Raw genomic sequence first — 24,017 nt, forward strand, 5'->3', positions numbered from 1 at the left:
TGTTAAGCAGAATATCTGCAAACATAAATTACTTTTAAAGGTTGAGGCATGCTTCAGTTATTTTAATCTACAAAACTCCACTGAAAAAAATTAAAAGCAACATGGAGTTACAGGAAATCGTATCTAGAAACCATGCAGCAATTTAATATCGAAATTAGCACATGCCAAGTACTTACAAAAGAGCAACATTTTGCAAAGACGTGACACAAATTAATATAAAAATAACATGAAAACACATTTGAGATAGTTATCTAGTATATATACAGACATACGTGTATGCTCTAATAAAATTTAAAAACCATAAACAAATAATAAAAAAGAACTATCAGAAACTGACTGAGAAAAAAAATAATTTCAATAAATATTTTCACGGCCCTTTGTCCACAGAACATCACCACTGTTGCTGAATCCTGAAACAAAGTGAGAACTTGCAAAAATATTTACTATTATCCTAAAAATCCAGAACCTCTTGTCACACAAAAAACCTTATCGAACAGGCTTGGATTTACAGAAATTTAAACAAAGGCTTCTCCATGAAAGCTTTAACATGGCATCTATGTAACAAGCCAAGCTATCTCACTAATCAATACAGAGGTTTTGATTTCAATAAGGGTGATAAAAGTTACTCTAACCCTGGCCAGCTACAAGCTCTCAACAGATGATCATCATTAGGGCTCTATCGGGGTCCCACATTCTCTGGCTGTACAAATGTGTCCTATTAGTACATGGTCTGTCTGTTTGGCAACTCCGGGCTCAAGACAAATGGCAGCTGCTGCCCTTCAAGGTCTGAAGTCAAGTCCTCTGGGAATCTAAAAGCCCAACTGGAAAAATCAAGGCCTGTTCATTAGAGACTGCTCCAGGGGAAACTTGCAAGGCTGCCATTAGAACAATATAAAAGAGCTAATTATTTTTCTAAGACTTTTAAAACTATCAAACACACCCAGTTATAATAAAAAGTATTTACTGCCGGCATTTCATTAAAAAAGACATTGCTTTTTGTCAAAAAATCCGCCAGTGACAGTACACAACTGAAGTCTTTGTATTGAAAATTTTAATGAGTCTTGCAGGAGAAAGTTGTGTAAAAATTAACTAGATGAGAGAGCTTCTCAAGTGAAGGTATAACACCACACCCACTGATGTGGGAAAATAACCCAAACACACTCATATCAAACTAATGGACCATACACAAAGGTGTGCTGAGATTGTGCATATGGGATTATCTACTCCTGAAAAAAGAAGAAATTCAAGAAACAAACACATTCAGTGTTGTACAACTGACTGAAAAGAACAAATTCTTGTTTCAAACCTGTGCTGTTGAGGAACAACTGAACATGCTGCAGTACTTGTGTATTGATAAATCAGTCAGAATGGCACAGGACCCACGTGGTATCGAACATCAAGCAGAAAAATGAAAACTAACACTGTTTCAGTATTTTTTGATCTGTTTTATCAAACACAGGAACAAAGATTATTATAATGATAGCTACTTTCATAAAATATACTCTGGGGAAAAGTTGGAATATGACTTCTTTTATTAATAACCACAAAATTCTTTGCTATTTTAACTATGAAACCGAATCAAAGTTTCTTATACCAACTATTTTCCCAGCTGCACAGCATGACAACACTGTATTGAATTCTAATGTTATAACAGATCACCACTAGAGAGTATTTATTACAATCTTTTAAACGTGCTATATGAAATTCATTAGCATTCCTTAATCAATTCTTGGAGCAACACGCACATTAGCTTCCGACAGCCTAATTCAAAAAAGCAATTACAACCCTAGTCCTCATGTAAAAGGACGACAGAAAGAAGCTATGTTAAACCAGTTTAAAAGAATGAAAATGTAAAGAAAACAGATTAGAAATGATTTGTATCAATGCCTAGTGCTGAAGCTAATTACAACTAACCCAATAAAATAGTGCCTTTATTATTGTACAGCAAGTAATAACCTTAAACGCAGAAAACAGAACTCTTTGCTGACTTCTGCATGCCCAGTTCCACAGCACACTACATTAAGAATTAAAGAAGTAGTAAATAAGCCATACAGAAACAGCAGGTTTTTAACTAAAAGCAGAAGACTCCCCTGCTGTTTAACCATGTGGGTTACTCCATGTAAACAGAGCTTCCTATAAACTAGTATTATGTTGTTAGTGGTAAATGCTTAAAACTATAATGAGAGTTTAATTCCAATACTTAAAAGTTAGAGTTCAAGTCACAGTAAGCTTTTATAGATTCTGAAAATAAATTATACACATGTAGAGCTGGAGTTACATACTTAAGTACTAGATTCTTCAGTAAAAATACCACAGAAGTAACTGTCAGCTTGTCAGACAATGCCTTTTATGCTATGAGATTACTCTCAAAGTGACAATTGTAGCCTTCTCTACAAAGGACGCACATCTATCCTAAAAAAATGCATTGTTACGAAAGATATGCTACATAAAATGTTACAGCACATACAAATTTAACAAGTACACACAGCCAAAAAAATCTCAAAATAGGTTGCAGTTGCCATAATTTATGGTGACAACAAGTATTCTCAAAACAGCAATAAAGAAAACTAACTGAATCCAAAATTAATATAAAATTATGAAAATATCACTGTCTGCATAAATAAAATCATATCAGTAATAATTATCACAGCATAAAAGCTGCATCTCTCTGATCAAAACCCATAAACTTCATTTTTGTATCTAGTTTCAAAGAAGTATGAAAAACTGGGGAAAAAAATGAATGAGTGGATCGCTGCTTTCAGGTCCCCAGTTTCTGATGGAGGAACCAATTTCCCTGGGCAGCTTCTCCCTTTCTCTCTCCCACTAGCAGGCTGTTGCCATGACACCTCATGAAACAAAATTAGGGGTCAGGTTTGAGTTCATGTAGCAGCAAACCTTCTCCACTGCAGTTTCCTCTCCAGGTTCTTTAACCATTGGCTATTTCCAATGCCAAGATGAAAGACTAGCTTTGGAAAGAACAGGAACAGGAATCCTAAAAATTAATTGAGAAATCAAAGCACCAAGCAGTTCTGTAAATAAGAAGCAATGTGAAGCACAAAACTCTCAAGCCAAAGGAGATGAGTCAGAAAAACAGACGTGAGGGAAAGCAACAACATAAGATGAACAAAGGGAAGAGATCCAAATAATTAAGTTGCAGTGCCGGCATAATCTTCATGAACAAAGGAAACAAATCGAGGAATAGCAGGAGCATAACACAACTGACCCTTGATTTCAGTGCTTTTTTGTTTAACTGGGATTGCAATTTGAGATTTTGCAAAACCACTGAACAGGAAAGAAAATGCCTTTTAAGGTAGACTACAAATTATAAGAACAAGAAAATCCCAGCATATTCAGTGCTGCACAGTTGCATCAGTAGTGCTGGACTGGTCCCACTGATGGCAATATCCATTATCACCACCAAATAGCAGCAACCCTCCTGCTCAATGCTCTTAGCTTCAAATAAATAAACTTAACTAATAAAGAAATACTACACATGGTGAACACTGCTTTTGGAACCATAAGCCCCTTTATACAGCAGAGGGGTTGGAACTAAATGATCTTTAAGGACCCTTCCAACCCAAACCTTCCATGATTCCATGATTCTCTATTACCCTTTTCCCCAAATGTAGCTTGGTTTCTATTTAAGCTCTCATAATGAATGCATGCACGCGATGAACAAGATTCCTGCTATCACTGCTACTTTTGAGGGAAGGAAATTCACACATGTAAACCAATCCCATCTCTTCACTCATAACACAGGATGTCCAAACCTGTCCCTTGATAGTCCCTTAGGCAATCTTATCCTAATGCAGATCTTTTCTTAAAAGATTTAGAGAAAATGAAGCTAAATCAATTGGGGAAAAAAAAAAAATAGCAGAAAAACATGTCTCTTCCAGTACTCTCCACTTGCATACCATGTTCCCTTCCTCATCCTACATCTATTGTCTTTATTTACACTAAAATATAATATATACACGACATGTTGCAACAAAGGGCCCTATTCTCATCTGTCACTACAATAAACATGATAAATAATAATTTTCTGTTCTTTTCACTGAAAATCCTTACCTGCACCACCAAGCCATTTTTACAGAAGAAAAATATAACCATTTTGGTTGTAGGAATAGAAATAAATGTCTTTGGAACTATTCAAAGAGCACTGGAAAAATCCAGCTGTTTCTTCTGAATCAAATTGACTCTGACCTAGGATCTAACACCTAACAGTCATGAACCCCACTATCATAATTGCTGCATAATCTGAATTACAAATTTTTATCACTTAAGTTAACGCAAAATATTTACGTAAAAGTTAGTACATTGCCAACAATATTTGATGAGACAAATGTAGGGTTTTTTTCCCATTTGCAGAGATAGGCAAAAAGCACAGCTGCATATAAATAAGAGTGCAAGTTAGACAATAAACTTAACAGCACCACTACACAAAGTTTCTCCAGGTAGAACTTCCAGTACATAGCACAGCTCCCCAGATCCTGAGTTCCCCAAGCAGTTTTGCTTGGAAACAGAGACACATTATTTGGTTTATTAACACGAACAAAAAAGTTCCCATATTTGTAATTAGTATTAAATCAGCAACAAGCATTGCTGCTCACTGAACTTTCCATAATCTCATACCCCTCCCCTGCACTAACTCTCTTTCCATAGTCTCAAATTAAACAGACTAGCTGTAAAACAGCAGGGTGTCAAATTAAAGCACACTTTATTTTCAGAGGTCTCCACACTTCGCGGCTGACTTCCTGTCAGGAAGAGTTCCATTTCAGTGCAGAGCCCCACCAGCAGGGAGCTCACAGAATTAAGTGCCAGTTGATATTACTTTGTTTTGCATTTACCACCCATGAGAATATTGTTCAAAGATCTAGTTATAAAGTCAGCGTGGTATCATCCTTCTGACTAGACTGCCAAGCCACAGGGTGTGCTCTCTCTGCACAAAACTCACCTTAAATGGTGGTGTTTTTTTAAGTCCTAGTGTGCTGGTGAAGCAACAGGATGCCTTTTTTCTTCAGAAAAGTCTTCCTTCTGTAGCTAAATTATGTTCCCTTGGTTTTGAACATCTGCAGCACTGTACATTAATAGAAATGAAGCTGTCCTGTTCCCCTATCCCACTCCCAAGATTCACATTTACATTAGACAATCCACTCTCCTCCCTAGACATAAAAACGTATACATTAATCAAACAAATTACAGCAACACAGCTTAAAGGGCTAGTATTTTTAGCTGTAGAAGGTGTGTTTTCCATTAAACTCACACCATGTCCTGAATTTCTGACCAAATGCAAATACTTTCTAACTCATGAGAGAATTTTTCTTCAAATGAGCTGATAATATATGAGAAATCTACAGAACCACTAAAGACTTTACTTCAAAAAAAAAGAAAATCAGGGAGGAAAAATCCTGACTTTTGCCGCAGAATTCTGTTTCAGTAAGAACAACTTAGGAAAGTTCATCTCTCTCCACTCCAGTGGTAAACTGTTTCTAAGAATGGTTTTGTGGTTTTTAACCCCATCTTTTATCCATTTCTCTATCCAAAGCCTGCAAGTCCCATTGAATCCTCAAAGTGGATTGTCACAAGAAACAATGCTTCACATCACTCCAAACAAAAATGTCATAGCTTTACTACACCTATCTGCTTGTACCTTTCTACATGCTTTCTTAGTCTAATATATAGGAGCCCTCTTGACGTTTTTTTCATACAAGTGTATTTTTTAAATTTTTGTTCAAAACCACAAAGCTCACAATTCCTTCCTGGAAAGCAGTTGTGTAGCATAAACCAAAGACCACTAGTTCTTGCTCATCTTAAAATCCCACGTCATACATTTCATCTCCAAACTGGAAAATGAGCAAACCCTTAAAACATCCTCCTAGACTAAGTATTATGGAAAGATATAAGGAGATAAAGCAAACACATTTTAACTACTGAGACTACTACCCGCCAGGATACAACTACCAAGTGCTTATTGCATCACTAAGTGTAGAAAAGGTCACTTATTATTCATGCAGTATTGGCAAATAATTCTCAATTCATTCCAACCTATTTTCACGCTTAAGGCAAAAGCAAAGTTACAAACGTCTTTGATTTCAACTAAGCAAACTGACAATATACATCCATTCACTTCACGGCATATTGTTTCTTGCATGAGTCTATCACAATTAATGTCTCTAAAATTTAGCCAATGTTGGACACAGACATTTTAAATGGCCTATCTATAAGCCATACAAAAAGCACAACATTCCTCAGGCCAGCAACTACACCTAAGGGAAAAGACAGATTTCAAGCAGATCTTTATGTAGTGAAGTGTAAACCTTGGCAATTTTAAGAATAGGAGTTTGAAAGAAACTCCTACTTATACATGTTAGGGTGCTCTCCAAGCAATTCCATGGCACTCAACAGGCAAGTATAGGCAATTAAACTCTCAAACAATTCAGAAAGCAACAGGATATCAGAATAGGGAGGAAGTTCCAACAGACAACTTTTACATTATCCTGGGGTTTCACACAGAATATATTACAATAATCTAGTTCTGGAGAAACAAAATTTACATCTTGCTTAAGTCAGAGGGAAAAAAAATATATGCAGCTAATTTAAATGTAATTTCAACATACTCCAGTTCAAAGGAAAGGTTTTCCCAGCTGTTTCCATTTATTTCAATCTTATCAGATTTGCACTTCAGACAGTTATCTACCAATCTGATCTTCAGTTTCAGACACTTCAAATGTATAACATAGTTCAATGAAGCAAGCAACAAAATATCCATAGCACATGTAATCCATTTGTAATTATTCCAACTACTCTCCTCAGTGACAAATACCAATCATGAAAATTGTCAATATATGTTTTCAGCACCCGAACTGAAATCCTCAGGTTTCAGAGATGGAAGAAAACCTCCCACTCAGGAAGGAAAGAAGTTACACTATGCATAAAACCCCAGATATATCAGTGTAAGGGAGAACCCAGGCAATCCAGGGAACAGATTTGGTAACGTAACCTTCTGTTTTGTTAGAAGGAAACTTACTGACAAAACAGTATCTAAAATCCAAACAGCAAAGGACCACATTTAATGAGTCTGGATGCCACAGCCAGTGCCCACCCACACCTTCCAGGACTTTGATTCACTCTCTCCAGAGTTAATCCTGCTGACCACTAGCCAAACAGCTGACTGTGCTTATATCAAGTGTCTTGCAATGCAGGAGAATGCAGAAACCTTACATTTTATCCCCAAGACTCTACAGAAGAGAACTGATGTCTTCATATATCACAACAAAAAAAAAAAGGAAATGCCAATTGAGGACAACACAGGTGAATCAATCTTTTACAGATTGAGAGAACTTAATTTCTTTCAAAACTGGACTCTTCCACATGACTCCTGAATGCCCTTGAGCTCCTGGACTATTAGCTACTTTGTGAAGATATGTTGAAACTTTTCAGACAGATTATTCTACCTGGTGATAACAAATGTTACATGAAACATTAATTGAACTTCAATCTCTTCTGTCTCAGGAGAATACTCTGATAGCATGGCAACTGACTACTGCGGGATCTACCTTTGCCTCTCCCTAGCTCTGACCACAGTCTCCATCCTGCAAAACTAAACCACTGTAGATTAAAATATATATTGTGGGGGGAAAAGAATAACAAGATTTTTTGAGGAGAAAACAGTTTATAACGTAAAATCTCTTCAAATATCGTAAGTAGCACTATACGTAAAACTCAACGGGTATTTCCCAACTACATTCCAACCAGGAGCATCCTAAAGAAGATTAGGATAAAGACCTTTCATTTTGTTTTTCAGTAACAAGGACCATGTAATACTTGTTACTAAATTGCAGTAGAAGTGTCCCTACTGCTACTTGCATAACAATTAATAACATGCTTGCCAATCCCATGTTTTCAAATGTTAAGATTTACACAGTTTTATTAATGTGCCTGGATCCACTTGGTATGAAGCAGATCTGAACATCTTAACAATCTAAATAATCCACAGTACAGTAAGACGATCTTGAATATTCTCCCTTCCACAGCCACCTCATCTCTACAAAAAGCTAGGCTAGCAAATATTCTTCCAATCTTCAAATTCTTCAAAAGCATAGAAGCAAAAAACAAAACAAAGTGCACTATAAAGTTTCTGGCACAACATTTCAAGGAAAGTTAGCAATACAAGGCAGAAGGCAAACACAGGCATGATTCATGCAAAATCTTCCCCTGAACTCCTCGACTTTGCTAAGTTCTTTTTTCAATTTTTGTGGGTTAAGATCTGAATCATTTTCATTTGCCTGATAAAGATATGTTTCTAGCCATTTTATTGTTAAAGCAATCTATCACTGAAGTGGATTTTTTTTTTTAACTCATGTACAGCTACATTAATCTTTGATACAGACAAAGATCCTATTGGCAGAAGTTCACACTGTATAAAAAGAAAACCTTTCCACTCCTGATATCTTCTAAATGGCTTTTAAAAGGAAATTAGAGCACGTATTACAGTTGATAGAAAATCACCTGACAGCTTACAGAATCCCTATAAAATCTACCCTTTATGCCAAAACATATATATTTTTTTAATCACATATCTAAAGGATTATCAAATCCTTTTTAAACTTATTTTCAGCTGTTACAACTAAGTGATTCGATGGAAGAACATTACTGTGATTAAAATGTCATCATCTAATACTTGGGGCACATAAAAAGTATTCAAACAGCATTTATTCTCTTCATATCTAAACCAAGATATTGCTAAAGAGTTTTGATGAATCCGTTGAGTTCGACTGCCATGGTATCAGAGTGACATTGGTCTTTAGATAACCTATAGCCCATTCAATTAAAACTTTATAGCAATCACTATAGTGATCCATCACATCAAATTGCACTTAGAAGTAAATTAGGAACCAGTGCAGATCACAGAGCATCAGTATAATGTGTTCTCTCAACCAACACTGAAAACCTGCCATCTTCTACATCAACTGAAATCTCCAAGCAATTCAAAGGCTTGCCACATTTTAGAACACATTGCAGAAATCCATTCCTGAGGTAATGAACTTGGATCATTGATACAAAGCTTTTTTTCTGAGCAGAGGATACTCATAAAGCCTGGAGATCCCACTGCATTCCACAAACACTAAGCAATGGGATGGAAGAGGAAGGAGGGTATGAAAAATTTCTGCTGAAAAAAATCCTAATTGTAACTACTATTGCTCTTCCTTAGGGAAAATAATGGTATCATATAGTTTGTAGGGATGCATGGAACATGTTGGTATTGCTCAGTTAGGATTCTTTATCAAAGTACGAGAGATGAGACAACCAAGATGCTGCCCATGCAAGAGATGCACACTGACTTCTTTATAAGCACCAGAATCTGCCAGCAAAAGGATTCAGTAGTATATGAAATATCATGCTAAAGAAATATCTGTGGCAAAAACTTCACCACTTAAGCAGTGATAACTAAATTAGACAAGAAAAAAGAAAAAGAGCTGAAGATCCGAAGTTTGCCTATAAGGGTAGTAAGAACAACTTCCACAGTGCAATTTTTATCTGTTTTAATACTACTAATCAGCCTCTGCTGTATTTTTAAAATGCACATGTAAACCTCCAAAAACTGTCAGAGCTGCACATGACATGTTCAACCATAATTATATTTAATTGGGCCGTATGAGGAGATGCTACCTCTGCCCACAAAAAAAATTTGGAGTATTAGGGTTTATACTTCCCTCTTCAATCTCCCCATGAAAGATATACTTTATCAAGGCCCAATATACATCTAATAGTTACATAGTTGTATTGCAATATATCATACTAATATTTCCAGAAGATAAAATATCTAGAGATTAAATGTATTGAAACATTGGTCTTGGTTTTACATATGCCATCAGCTATCAAGAGTGCCTTTAGTCCTTTTGAAAAAACACTAGATAGAGGAAGGAGGAACCAAGAATCAGAACACCTTGAACAAGCACATGTGTGGGCAGTGGTGCCATACAAGTTGTTGCAGTATTCATTAATTTTCAATTGTAACCTTTTAAATAGGTTGGGTGGCATTCCACCAATTTTAGAAAATTATCCAAGAGCTGAACAGTGTTTGAGGCAGTTAGTGGAGGTTTATTTTACAGTCTAGAACATTACGCTCTTAAGTCAAAGATGAATCTGAGAAGAGCCACCTAATTAGTTCTTTACCACATACTCCACTGATGATTCAGTTGATTCATTTGATTTACTACAGAAAGCAGCATCTTTCAAGTGCCAGAAATTCTGTAAATTCAAAGGCATCAAGGAAAATTATGGAACCTATCTCACCCATTTAGTACCTTTTCACCTCGGAGCTACAATAATCAGACAAATGCTTCATGCACGTGAGCAACAAATAAATATTTTTAATCCTTTCATGAAAGAGGAGGGAAGACCATAGTTTTTCCTACTCAGTCATGTATTTCAAGAAAATATCTGACAAATGAAAGGAAGCACAGTAGCATTTATGCTTTATGGATACGCACTCAATTCATCCATGGCCCTTTGAGTTTTAGGCACGGACAGAGAGCCCTTTTAGATGAAAATGCTTTCTTCAGGGGTGACATCAGTTTCCCCATGCAGAAGTCTTGTCTCACAACTGTATATGAGCACCTCCAACATCCTGATGTCACTCATTTAGACGGGAGAACAGAAAGAGAACTTCTCTCTTTCATCTGGTTTAATTACCCCGACAGGATGCCAGGCCAGACGAGATGGTGCTTCTAGGTTCACTGTACTCTATGCATTTCTGATAAATGGGAAAAGAACAGATGACCTGGCAGAAGGCTCAGACAATAACATGTGATTTACAGGACATGAATGCAGCTACTATAAGATTTATCTGACAGCCCTCTCCGATAGTGGACTGTTGAGTATCCGATGGAATGATTTCTAGTCTGGAAAGTCTGCTACTGAGTAGCCATACACATTATTTATTTATTAGATGTTTTGGGTTGAAACCATTTTTAAATGATGCACTTCACAATGGTCAGCCATAAATTTAGTTTTAAACCCTAGAAGGGAGGTAGTGTTATTGGAATGTGTGTCAGACTGAATTAGGATGAGCAACACAACGCTTTTATAAAGTGGCCTTGAATGCAACGTCGATTCCTTCAAAAATGATATTAATGTCAAATAAGCAGGAACACTTTGCAGTAATATTAAATGAAGGATTCTTTATGTTTTGATAGATTTATAGAAATGTAAGTACACACACACAGACAAGTCTCAAAATGTAGCATGTCTATCACAAAACACAACTGGTTTTGTCTTAGAAAAAGCCTTTTGTCTGTCTCTCAAACCACCTGTTTCTCTTTTTACCTTGTGTTAAACAGAAATCAATACATCAACATGCAAACACAAAGCCACAAAATAAGGGTCTTTTTCCATACGCCTAAATACATTAATTTTAAATGAGAAAAGAAATTAACCAGATGTCACAAATAGTTTCAGAGAATGGTACCACTTGAATTTTTTTTTAAATCACTTCACCTATTAAAGAGCTTTATTGTCACAATTTTATGAAAAAATTGTAGGATCTTATTATTCCATTTTCCACTTCTGAGGAAGAAAAAGCATAATTCAGCCATAGATCTAAATGAACATCAGAAAAATGTCAGGTGCTTCAGAAAAACAATCCAAGCACTTACATCATATCTACAATGTTTAAAATGAATTTTGAGAAGAGGTTATCATAAAAAGCACCAAAGAGTAATCAGAGCAATCTTTCAATTTCATAAAATGATGGCTGACAAATTTGTGAAGTTTTAAATCAAATTTGCAGATACTTACTTCGTAACTATACCACATTATTTATGTGATTAAAAACTGTTTTTTGACCTGATCTTTTGATCTTTGGCACTGCATCCTCTCCATCTCCTCTTAAAAATTAATTAAAATTTTAGCAAAAGGATATCACTTCATTTCCCACCCTATCTTGTGGGGAAAAAAAGAAAATAAAAAGAAGGGGGGGAAAAAAAAGAAAAAATCAATCAAGCTCAACCCCATCTCCTCCCAGTATCTGTAAAATGTCGGCTTGAAATTCAATTTCATATCTCTCAAGCTTTCATGTAGCAAAAGACAGTTCACTTCTTAACAAAATAAATCACTTCTGTGATTGCCATGCTGACCTCTTTGAATTAGGAAAATTCAAAGTGAAAAATGTAATTATCACCCCAGAACAATCTGTATACATCTGGAGCTAATTTTAGATTCATTTCTCACATCATTTTTCATATTCTGCCAAAAATTACAGCTGCTATATAACTTTAAAAAGACTTTGAGGTCTTTGTGACTTTATTGGTTTATTTCTACTACTCTGCAAAGAACCACCTCAGCCTGTGCAACGTGCACTGCTAAGCAATCACGGTAGCTTCAATTTGATTAGATTAGCATTAAGTGGCATTGTGACACATATGACAAATAGATGCATTAGAGCACGTCATTTATTCCTTATCCTTTCCACTTCCCAAAACCAAACAAGTGACGTACAGTACAGAGCACAACATGATTTTAAGAAAGATTAGATTACCACACCAAAAAAAAAGGGAAAGGTCAAGCACTAATTATTGATACTAGCAGCATGGAAACCAGAAACTAATTTTTTTTAAATGGTAATACCAAATTGTCAGACACACATTTAATAGTTGGATTAGTTTTTACTTTAACACATTCCTGAATGAACAGTAAAATTTGTTTTATGGATTTCTTGATAGCAAAGATTCTTTTCTAATTTAAATCAGCTGCAAGTTCATATTCTAGAAGTTGTGAACAATGTTCACTTCCAGTATTGCCATATGTAAAATAACAATCTCTAAATTCCTAAAGTTCCATAAGGAATATTAAATTCCTTTCAGGGTAAAACGATACTGTATTTCCTGAGGAAGATGGAAAACTAGATGAGCCAAGTTCTGGTTACATTCATTAATAATAACTTCACTAGAAAACATAACTACTCTTCACTAGGTCATTGTAAAATCTATTAGGTGTAATCTCCAGAAGTAATTGTTCTTATTGCACTTTATTGACAATGTAGACTATGGATTTTTCACACCTTCTATGATTCTTTCATTTGTATTCATGAAATGTCTATCAGCACACTCTAAATAAATTTGGCAATATAGGCACTAAAATGAATAAATCGATGTGAAGAAACATTAATTTTGCATTATCCTTATTCGTCAGGCAAGCAAACCATAGGGGTTGTAAATGAAGGTCAAAGGTTTTGAAACGGGTCAGAACCCTTGACCTCTAGACCAATACCATTCCCATTAAAAAAGGCTATTTTAAAGTTTTAAGTAGGGGAATTTACTACCAGAAAGGTATAATTTTAAGGCACCAAAAGAAAGGCTCAATAAAAACAGTCTTCCATTTAATTACAAAAAAAAAAAAAAAAAAAAAAGAAAGAAAGAACCCCCCCAAAAAATCCAATTAATACAGCACATACAATTTTAAGAAAGTTCCTTAGGCACTGTCTCTTCTTGAACGACAGGAACAGGCAATTCTCAAGTTCTTGCATATCTAAAATCACTTTGCCCTTAGGAACGTAGAATGTCCCAAACTGATGACAACCAGGGTCGCTTTCTTAAATTTTTCTCAAATCCTTAGTACTTGTCAAATCAATTAGGAATGACAGGGTTTCAAAAGTATTTATCACTCATTTCATAACCTCTACACAAAAGGAAAAATTCTGTTTATCCCAGAGGATTCAGCATGTCAAGATGCAGAAATCAATCTGTTTCTTTAATATTTTATTGATCTTATCTCATCTTACAAAAATGACAGCACAGAATTATGTAGGCACACCATCTTCAAGGTTATGTAAATGCTCAAGAGCAAGGTAACAAAACCCCACTTGAATAGACACAATTACTACCATTTTTTTAATCAAAAGGCCTTGAACATTATCTTTTTACCTATTACACATGAACTTAAAGTAAAATTTTATCTGTAATTTCCATTGTGTTCAAACAGAGCAATTTCAGACATTGTTACTTAAATCTCACCTGAGAGCAAAGGAGCATCACCAGCTCCACAACTGAACTGCTCGATTTCATGCACACAAGACCTACAAAAGGAAAAAAACAGGATACATAAACGCATGCTTAAATGGCACCAGCTATTAACACAAACTATTCTGAAGTGCAATAGATTAGAAGCATTTTGACAAACAAAAGAGCACTGAAACTTTCATGCCACTTCCATTCAATTTTGTACTTTATCAGCACAAAATAAAAGTACGTATGTGAGAGGGAAATCATAAATTCCATGCCTACCATCTTAAAGAAGCCGCTAATACTAATTCTTACTCCTATTATTCACGGTTTCATAAACACCGGCATGTCAAAATGATCAGAAGTGTGGTTAACATATGTTATATTAATCCACTGTATCTACATTTTGCTATTTCTCGAAGGATTGGGTCATTATATATGCAGAGAAGGGAAATGGCTTTATGACCTCTGCTTTCTCCATTGCGCGTTCTCCTTTCAGCCCCCAGCTATCAATCAAGTTTCCATTTTGTTTCATGGCAGCAGACATCCCAAACACTCTTATTAGTACTTTGACCCTTAACCCCACACTAAACCTAAGCAGAAGTGCAAGCAGTAACCTATTATATATTTTCGGTTGTTTATAAACTAATTTGAGTATTATTACTTGTATTCGTATTTTGGTTTGGGTTTGTCTATAACTGGGGTTTAGGCCCAAAAATTGGTTTTGTGTGTTTATTTTTGTCCAGACAGTTCATACATGCCCAACCATTATCCTGCTTTTTCTTGCTCACCCCATTTATGAAATACTCATCTATCCATGCATATAACTATACTACAGTCAAAATACTTTGAACCAGATTATGTTTTCTCTTCAGAGAGGAAAAAATGTAACTAAAATGGGATATTTACTTCCCTAGAAAATAAATCTTTGAGAAAAACTGCATTTCTGGTTTTTCTTATTAAATAAATGAAATAAATTTGTTCACAGGGCAGCTTCCATTAAAATGTTTATCAGCTAAAAGGATGCCTACAAAAGTAGAAACCCATCTTTTTGAGTCTCACAGAAAGCAATTCATACACTTCTTCCTTCCATTTCTTCCTATCTCAAATGGTAAGCAAGCTAAATTCCTAAACTAACTTTAATTTGTGAAGTTTAATGAAGTCTCAGCTTTGATATCAGCAGTCTTCAGTAAAACACTTAGCAGTGTTTGATACTCTGTGTTTCTGACAATGTTCATATTCAGTATACAAACAGGATGATTGCCCTAATACAAGAAATGAGTAGTTTCAAAAATGTTTTTAGAAGAACTTTAATTCCCTAGGAAGAAACTAGATCTGTTAGTGCAAATACAGGTCATGTGCAAGTGATCAGCTCAAGTTAAGCGACCAGGAGATTCTATCACGTCTGTACTTATCACTGGAAGCTGCAACAAGCTCTTCTTGTCACTTCTTCAACTGGACAAAACTTGAAAATTTCACTCTAAAAATCAGTTAGCAATTTATATGACATAGCCAAATTTTGAGAAACTTGAAAAACTTGTGTTGCACTGCTAAATTCAGTGTTCCAATATGCACCATTTTTTAAATTGAGGACATTAATATCTGCATTGAAGAACTGAGCGTCGATTTCAAGCAAAGTAGAAAGAAAACTTCATCATCTCAATCTCAGCCATTTCATGCCAATCTTCCACCAGGAAGAGCCATGATCACTGCTGTGCACATGAATCCTCATCTTCTAAGACGTGCCAGAGAATTCTTCTCCATACTGACAAGGTATTCCTCTTACCTGTATGACTCCCTTTCAGTTAGAAACCAAAAAGCCAGAAGCAGATTCATGTGCAAGAGACAGACCAGAATATGCTCCACTGACATAGTTCCCAAGAACCCTTCTACTACAACATCCCAGTAAAAGTGTCAAAAGTTTGTACCTAACTCTCTACTATATACTGTACTTTGTATCAAAGTGGTGACCTGACCCTGACACCAAAATTTCTCTTAAAGCTCACAAAACACATTTTGTACACCAGCTTCTACAGGACAAATTACTGGGAGAGTTGGTAAACCAAGGAAGATGGACACAAAGAGGTAGCAGAGATGGCAAAGATCAGGAGGCAGTGACAATGACCTCAGAGGGCTAAAGACAGAAGGAACACAAAGCAGTGAACACCAGTGGACAGCATCATTTGGGAAGGCAAGAAGAAAGCTTCTAAATAAAGAAATTTTGAGTCTCCAAGGTAAAATAAAGCACACAAACCCTCCCCCCTTTTTTTAAATGGAAACTTACTTGTACCTTCTATCAGCAACTCCTGCCCATGGCTGCCCAAAAGAGTTCGAGAAAGAAAGGGAGCAAAATCCACAAAAATTTCTCTCAGAAGTGGGGCAGCTTTTTCCAAAGCATGCTCAAGCCTGTCTGTAATACTAGTAGAGAGATACGTTTGATTAGCAACAAAAGAAGGGAGTTACTGAAATTTTGTAAAAAGGAATATAGATTTTGACAATGTTTAAGTGATATACATGTATAAGAAGGAATTAATAATCCAACACTCAGTATTTTCCCAAACCTTCCATAGTTATGAAAATCAGCAAAAGAACATTCTTAAGTTATGTGATATCAGGATATCAATTGTAATATCAATAACATGAGCCACAGCACAGCTGCTCTGATTAATTGGAGAAGTTACCTCATATTGGAGGCAGAATCCTCAGGCACTGAAGAAACTGTAGGAACAGATGGCAATTTTGAATTAGATGATCCCCTTCCTACAAGAGAAAGTAATAATAAACAAATTACATAAGAAAACATTCCAGAGATTAGAAAAACGGACCAACAACTAAAGCCTTGAGCTCGAGCTCTGAGAAAGCATGGTTTTCAAGTGTTGTGTGAGGACTAGGTGAAACCCTTTCACCTCTTTGTACCTCCAACATTTTTTTCCATAAGAATCTTATTTATTTGCATTCATAATTACCAGGTATGCCATGGCAAGCTTTTTAAATGCTACTTTGGCACAAACAGAAAGTAATTCAAGGAAGCATTGTAGTTTGTTTTGTGAAGGAAGTCAGACTAGGCTGCAGTGATCCCTTCTGGTCTTATAAGCCATGATCCTGAACAAATTTAATAACACTGACAATCCCAGCAGTAAACACAAACAATGTCTTACACCTTTAATATTCATGTAATGTGCTAATATATATAATAATACTAATATATAATAATATAAAGCCAAATGGTAATGTTTTAAAGCCATCTGTTTTGGTTAGTGGAAGTGTTCATCTAATTTCAAGTAACTTGCACCAAACCCTTAATATTTATTCTAAAATTAAAATAACTATTTGCATCAAAATCACGCAGAAAACAATGAGTCGGTATTTTCAACAGCCTGGCTTAAATTTTTGCAACACTAGGACTCTGACAGAGGCAGATATGATAAAATTTTCCATTGCACTGCCAGTGTCATTAGCATGATGGCAGTGGTATAACCTCATTTATGAGTTATTAACTTTGCCACATCAATTATTCAAAGGTTGATAGGGAAGACTGGGTCATTTATGTATCCTACACTTAGAGAAAAAAAAAGAAGCAGTTGTGTTATGTCAAATTGACACTACATGGCTCTCATCAGCACAGGAGGAATCTGTAAATACTAAATTCTGCTGTTCAGTATATAAAGAGAAATACAACCTCCATACTGCAGTATGGATTGGTATTAGCAATGATGAACAGGGGGCAAGCAAGACAGCCAGAGACTTCACAGATATTTTCTGCCAGGATAGGAATGGTGACTCACAAATCTTACATTGCATTCCAAGCTATAGAGAGGAATGAATCTTAGCAGACAGGTTTCTGTGCATTTCCCAGGAGCATGACTGCTTCTAGTCCATCTGCAATCCTATCTCTTTCCACCCCGAGACCCTGTCCTATTCTCTTTCCTCTCACCTCGCCAGTTTCAGATTTTTATGAGGCTGGAAAGGAGGGGAGTTTAAAAAAACAAAAAAAAAAAAGGAAAAAAGCATGAAAAAAGAGATTTTAATCATTTTAGTTCTCACATCTACCTTAGCAAAGACATGACCCTTCTTAGAACTATAACTAGAGAATAATTCCTGATGGTCCCACCTACAATGGAGTTAGTTAATTCAGTTAAATGCAACCTGTCTGGAAATCAGTTGCTTAGAGCTTAAAACTATCTACCAAAATGTGTCAACTGCAACTTTTCAGATATTTTCAACTTGCCTAAAGTGAAATTGATTTGGAAAGAGATGGCAAAGATAGATCCCTGAGATAGTGAATTTATTTCTCCTGTCAGATTTCAAACTTCTGCTCCAAAACTCTGTCACACAGAGCTTCCTCCAAGAAATATCAACGGTTTCTGGTGGGTGAAGGTTTTTCTTGTTTTCTTTTGTCAGAGAAGGTGGTTTTCTCAAATCTTGTTTCAAAGGCAGCACAGAAACTAATAAAATTAACTGTAATATCAAAACCATTAAAAGTTTTGCTCTTACTTCTTTTTCTTTCTTCAGACATAGGATATCTTTGTGAATGTGATTCATTTAGGCTTTTCATAAATTCAACCTGAAGCTCTTATGCTCACTGTTGTATGGGGATGATAGAAGGAAAGTGAGTGGGCCATACAGAATGAAGGGTCAGAAAGTGGTGAACAAAGTGTTAGCTGAAAGCAAAGTGAAATGTGAACCTTCTGGGCACTGTATCCTAAATAATTTATCTAATAAAGGCTAATCAAATATATATATTCCTGAAAGTTTCAACAGTGATGGCAAGATTTTTTAAATGTTCTCAATATTTTCATGGTTAGAATTCCATTTTTTTATAACAGCTAGTTTTCCACAGTCAAACCGCCAAAAATGTTTTGGGTATTCCCAAAGGAAAAGCTGTCAAATGATGTGCCGAAAATTAGAACAGAGCCTCCTGCATCGAAAAACAAAACAAATCCCACCCAAGGCAACAAAGCCACATGATTCAATGGTTGGTTGTCAGATACTTAACAGCTACAATATTTTCTCCCCTTTTTTTTTTAATTAAGACTTTAAAACAACTATGTCATTTGTCATGATGAACTTTGTATTTAAATAATTTGACTAGAATACCCAGCTTTCTCCCTAAAGCCCAACATTCCTACTCTGATTTGACAAGTCCCTCTAACTTAAAAATACTCCAAAGTCCACATGCCCAGAAGTGGATTTACAGACACACACTGCCCATAGGGGGAAACCAGCACACTGATCTGGGTAGTCCAACACAGTACCAAACTGAAATGGTACACAAAGCCTTCAAAGTAAGAAAGTTCTCTCAAGACACAGGTTGTTCAAGCAGAATGTGTTGATACAGAAATGCTCACGTGCTTTTTACCACATTTAAAATCTGTCACCAGTAATCCACTACTCATTGGGTATGGGTATAAACTCAATAGTATATACAACTAAAATCCCACCCTATTAAAGCATAGATCACTTCATCAGGATAAAATAAGACTTAATAGTGCAGCATAACAGCATGAGTTTTAAAATTAAATGAGATGAAAATAATTCTGCGCAATATTTAGGCCATCAGCAAGCTAAATGAAGGAAAAATTAGGGAAAAAATAAAATCAAGGGAAACATCTGCAAGGACAATGAGAGGGCATAATAGCCATCATGAGGCTAATAAAGAAACATACTCTCAGTTGAGGGTAACTTGGCTTTTTTGTTGTTTATTTCATTGGGATGGGTTGTTTTTTGGTTTTCCGTTTTTTCAACAAAACTGGTAAAAATAGTTTGAGTGGGAGGTAAAGGAAATCACTGACAACACAGGACATGATTATTTTTTCTTCTAGAAATAAAAACAAACTGCACAAAACAGATAAGGTATAAATGTAAAACTCTATGAAATTTTAAGTAAATATCAACTTGTAAAAATAGACATAACAGAAAAAGCACTGATAATTTGAATTTAACAAAGCACAAGGCAGGCATCTATATAAACTGATATTCTTTTTGAAGATTACATAAGGATATTTATGGTCTGAATTTCTTCATGCTTATCAACACCTAAAACTACATTCCAAACTCAGATACATTTCACTAAAAGGGGTGAATCTCAGATTTATCCCAGCTGAGAATTTCAGGGGTTTTTCAATAGGATTAGACAAAGACATTTTTGCATGCAGATTTTGTTTTGTGGAAAGTACATTTTTTTCTTTATTTAACTCAGAGGTGTCTTTTTATTATACTTTTTTTCTGCTTTTAGTGAAAATGATGAAAATACTTCAGTAGCATATTTTCATCCACAACACACATGTGGGTAAGTGCAGTAGCTACTTCAAACATGTGGAACTAAACTGACTTATCTCTTCCTTATCCTTTCACTGATAAACTGGCTCCTTCAAACTGACAGTTTTACAGACATTTGCAAGAACATAAAAGAAAATGCAAATAGACCATCTGTCTAGCACCCTTACAGTGAAACCTTATTGTTTATTCAAGGTCCCCAAGGGTCTAAACAAATAGTGTCTCGAGCAATAAAATATTGTTAAAAAACTCCTTGTGCAAGATCCTCATGCTTTTGCATGGACACTTACAAAGTGCACTTGGCAACGCACAAGCAGTACATGATGAAATACTTTGTGAGGATGGAGATGAGGTATAAAAAAAAGCCAGAGTTGAATTAAATAACCATACCTCTTAATTTTGTACAACAGACCCACCCTACATAAATGCACCAGTGGCCTTTGTGGAAGAGGTATCTAGTAAAATAATGAGCTCATTCAAAAATACTTCCGGGGCTGGAAGTGCACAATGCAAGACTACAATGAAAGGTTTTACAAGCTAATATAAGGGATCTGTTACATAAACACATCTGTAGGCTAAACCAAAACAGATTTCATGAAACAGTGGTGAAAACTTCTCTTAAGAGAAGTGGCTTTAAAACAGTTTTTATACTGACACAGTATCAAGGCATTTCCAATGCATATTATCATAATCTGAGATTTTTTTAAGTGTCGTTCTGCTTTGGTAACTAGACTTCAACTACTGTCACTGTTAAGTTGGAATTCTCTTTGAAATAATTACTATAATCCAGTGAATTGCTTGAACAACCTCTGCACTGATGGTAACACTTCATGATCATTTTTCTTACTTTAGCTTGTCTCCTGCTAATTTATTTTATTGCATGACTTCAAGTTCATTTTCACCTATGTATAAAAATCACTGAATACCATTCATCTTTGCAAAACAAGCCAACTGTCGCAGAAAATTTACATTTTACTATGTATTGGACTAGAATTCAGGAGTCACAACTCTGCTTTTATCCACTGTTACTGCTTATCCTTGTGTTTCTTCCAAGCATTCACCTCCTTTTTCACCTCACCCTTTGACATGGCCTTGTTTATGACTTCACAATTTGGGGAACAGCTGCCCAGGGAAGGAAAAATCCTGTAACTAACTCTGTGTGGCTCAGAGGCAAAACAAGTGAAACTCAAAAGAACTTGAAGTCGGACGGGGAGGAGGCAGGCAACAGAAACTGAGTGGAACTTCTCAGTGTTTTCTACATTCAGAACGTCAGTAAGAACAAGAGACAATTCACTCCTGCTTCCCACAGACTTTTCATACTCCCTCTTCATAAAAATTGTATTTGAACAACCACTTGGAAGCTGAATAGTGAAAGCCTCAAGACTGCATTCTTTGGAGTGAAGCACTAATAAAATACATGTGAAATCCTTCGAGTACATAAACAGAGAAACTCAGAGCATCAGAGGAAACAGTGGGAGTGCAAACTGCAAAACATTTTTAAAAATTCTCACCACTTCAGAACATTGCGACTGTAATGGAAACACTTAAAAGGAAAACTAACTGACAAACAAAAGTACAGGCGTCCCGCTGGCATGTTCACAATAGCTCAGGCAGCTCAGCCAAGTCCTGCCTGTCCAAATATTAGTCTTGTCTTAGCAGTAGCCCTTCCTGAACACAGCATGTGTAAAATCTCTGCATCACATCTCACATTCTGCCTGTGAGGCAACCCAAGGAAGAAACAACTCCAGAGAATTCCTCCTTCTTACATTACTACTAGCAAATAGGCTCTTTTGTTCAATACCACCCTCTGTAGTAGGCATTGAATGATTAGCTCAAGATGGGCCACCAGGTTTATCTTCTCCATTCATTTCCAAGATCCCAGCAAACCAACAACCCAAATACCAGCCATCAGTAACATACGGATGGGAAAGTTCAGACAACAAGGAGCACATTTATTTGTGTTCAGGAAAGGCTTTTTGTGCTGTGAAATACTCTGCAGATTGTATGAGTAAAGGTGAAGAAACTTCTGCAAAAAGGCTGGAGTGTCTGAAGCCAAAAGATGTTTTCTTTTCCTTTTACCTCTTTCAAAGTATCAGAGGAACAGAGTGAGCTTGGATGGCTCTTTCCAACCTGACAATATTTTGTATTTGGTAGGCCAGGATATGTCACAATCCACGTGATATGAGCCTGGGAGCATCTTAAGCCTCAAATATCTGAGACGCTCACAACCCTTGAGCTACATGCAAGATGCAAACCTCAGGAAAAATTATTGGGAAGGAGCCTGATGAATTCTGAGCACACACAAATGGCAATGGAGGCATCTGGAACCATACAGACTAGTATTTCCACACCTATCCTACCTTGACAAAGCAGTTCTGACATCACATCTACAGGTGGAGGATGATCACATACTATGTAACACTTACTCCCAAATTCAGTGTTTGTACACATTACTGTTAGAACACTATCACCTGCTATTTAATCCTATTTCAATGTCTGCATACCACTTTCATCCCTGTTTTGGAGTAAATCTGCTCAAGTCTTCACCATAAAGCATTATGTGTTCATATATCTTATATGCTATATATTATATATATTAAAATAAGTTATAGCTCTATATATAATTATATGTGATATATGTTATCAGTTTTTAAAATGTATCAAACAAATGTATATAAAACTCACTTAAAAAAAAAAACAGATGAGATTTGTTTTTAAATGTAGCAATAATGTTTAACAGCCCTCATATCAAACATGAAATAGCCCCAAGTTTATATTCACTACATAAACCCCCAATCTCTTTTATAAAAAAGATTTAATTTCTTTCTTAATTACAAAAGTAAACAGACTTATAACAAGTGTTAGCTGGAAAAATGAGAACAATGTATTGATTCTCTGCCTCATGAAAATAAAAACTAGTGAAAGAATATGTGATCTGAACTCAGAGGAAAATTATATGAATTACATTCTTGTTTAATAGGAAGCTTGCTTAATGCTACTTCCATCCTCTAATAAAAAACAAATTAAGGCCTTATAGAGAATTTGATTTTAAACTTAAATGTGTGCAATATACATGAGCAACATTAGATGTAACCCACTCCAACTCTGCAAAATTTTTGTTTCCATGCCATTATTTTAAAGGGGAAAAAAGAAACAGTCTCATGTTTTAATCTGTTTAAAGCATGATTTCATTTATCCCTTTACTTTTTCTTTTAATTAATTATACTGCCAGTCTAAACATGTCTATTTTTAATCCTGATTAGTTTCTTTTTATGCATATCAGTTCAGATTACATGTCCAATTTTTGCCAAAACTTCCAGACAGGATGGAAGTCACACAGTTACAAACTACATTAGTATTGTTTATTGTCTGGATTTCTCATACATTCTACAGGCACAGGAGCACTAATTTTTTTCTTCCATACGTTCCTAAAAGATTGACTAAATCTGAAAATCAATGTTCATCTGTTTTGTTTTTATTAAAAGCAAGTGAATACTTACTTCAGAAGTTGTTATAATTAAGCCCACAACTAAGCTGGGTAAATCAGTTAGAAGTTAACAAATTAGCAATTATTTTAAATAATTTCTATGTAGGTGAGGTTTTATTATTTTTAAAACAAATCAGCTGCTCAGAGCCAACCTCCCCCAGAGAATTGTGACATTTCAAAATACAGCTAATTCCCCTATTTCAAATATTATTCCTACACTAATATAATGCTACCTCCTGCAGTTTTGGTGGCAA

The 24,017-nt window shown here is 35.7% G+C and overlaps 1 protein-coding gene across 4 annotated transcripts in view; it reads right to left on the bottom strand.

Moving 5' to 3' along the window:
* Nucleotides 1-24,017, bottom strand: part of LRBA (LPS responsive beige-like anchor protein) — a 373,995-nt gene that overhangs the window by 257,230 nt on the left and 92,748 nt on the right. For 3 of the 4 annotated variants that reach the window (XM_048304274.1, XM_048304273.1, XM_048304271.1), the window contains 3 exons: nt 16,682-16,760; nt 16,285-16,418; nt 14,013-14,074 (listed from right to left, as the gene is read on the bottom strand). In XM_048304274.1, the coding sequence (XP_048160231.1) occupies nt 14,013-14,074; nt 16,285-16,418; nt 16,682-16,760 (275 nt within the window). The remainder of the gene's footprint in view (nt 1-14,012; nt 14,075-16,284; nt 16,419-16,681; nt 16,761-24,017) is intronic. The other variant, XM_048304272.1, reaches the window with a different exon arrangement.

The sequence above is a fragment of the Corvus hawaiiensis genome, chromosome 5 (genome assembly GCF_020740725.1).
Source record: "Corvus hawaiiensis isolate bCorHaw1 chromosome 5, bCorHaw1.pri.cur, whole genome shotgun sequence".
In the NCBI taxonomy this organism is placed as follows: Eukaryota; Metazoa; Chordata; class Aves; order Passeriformes; family Corvidae; genus Corvus; species Corvus hawaiiensis.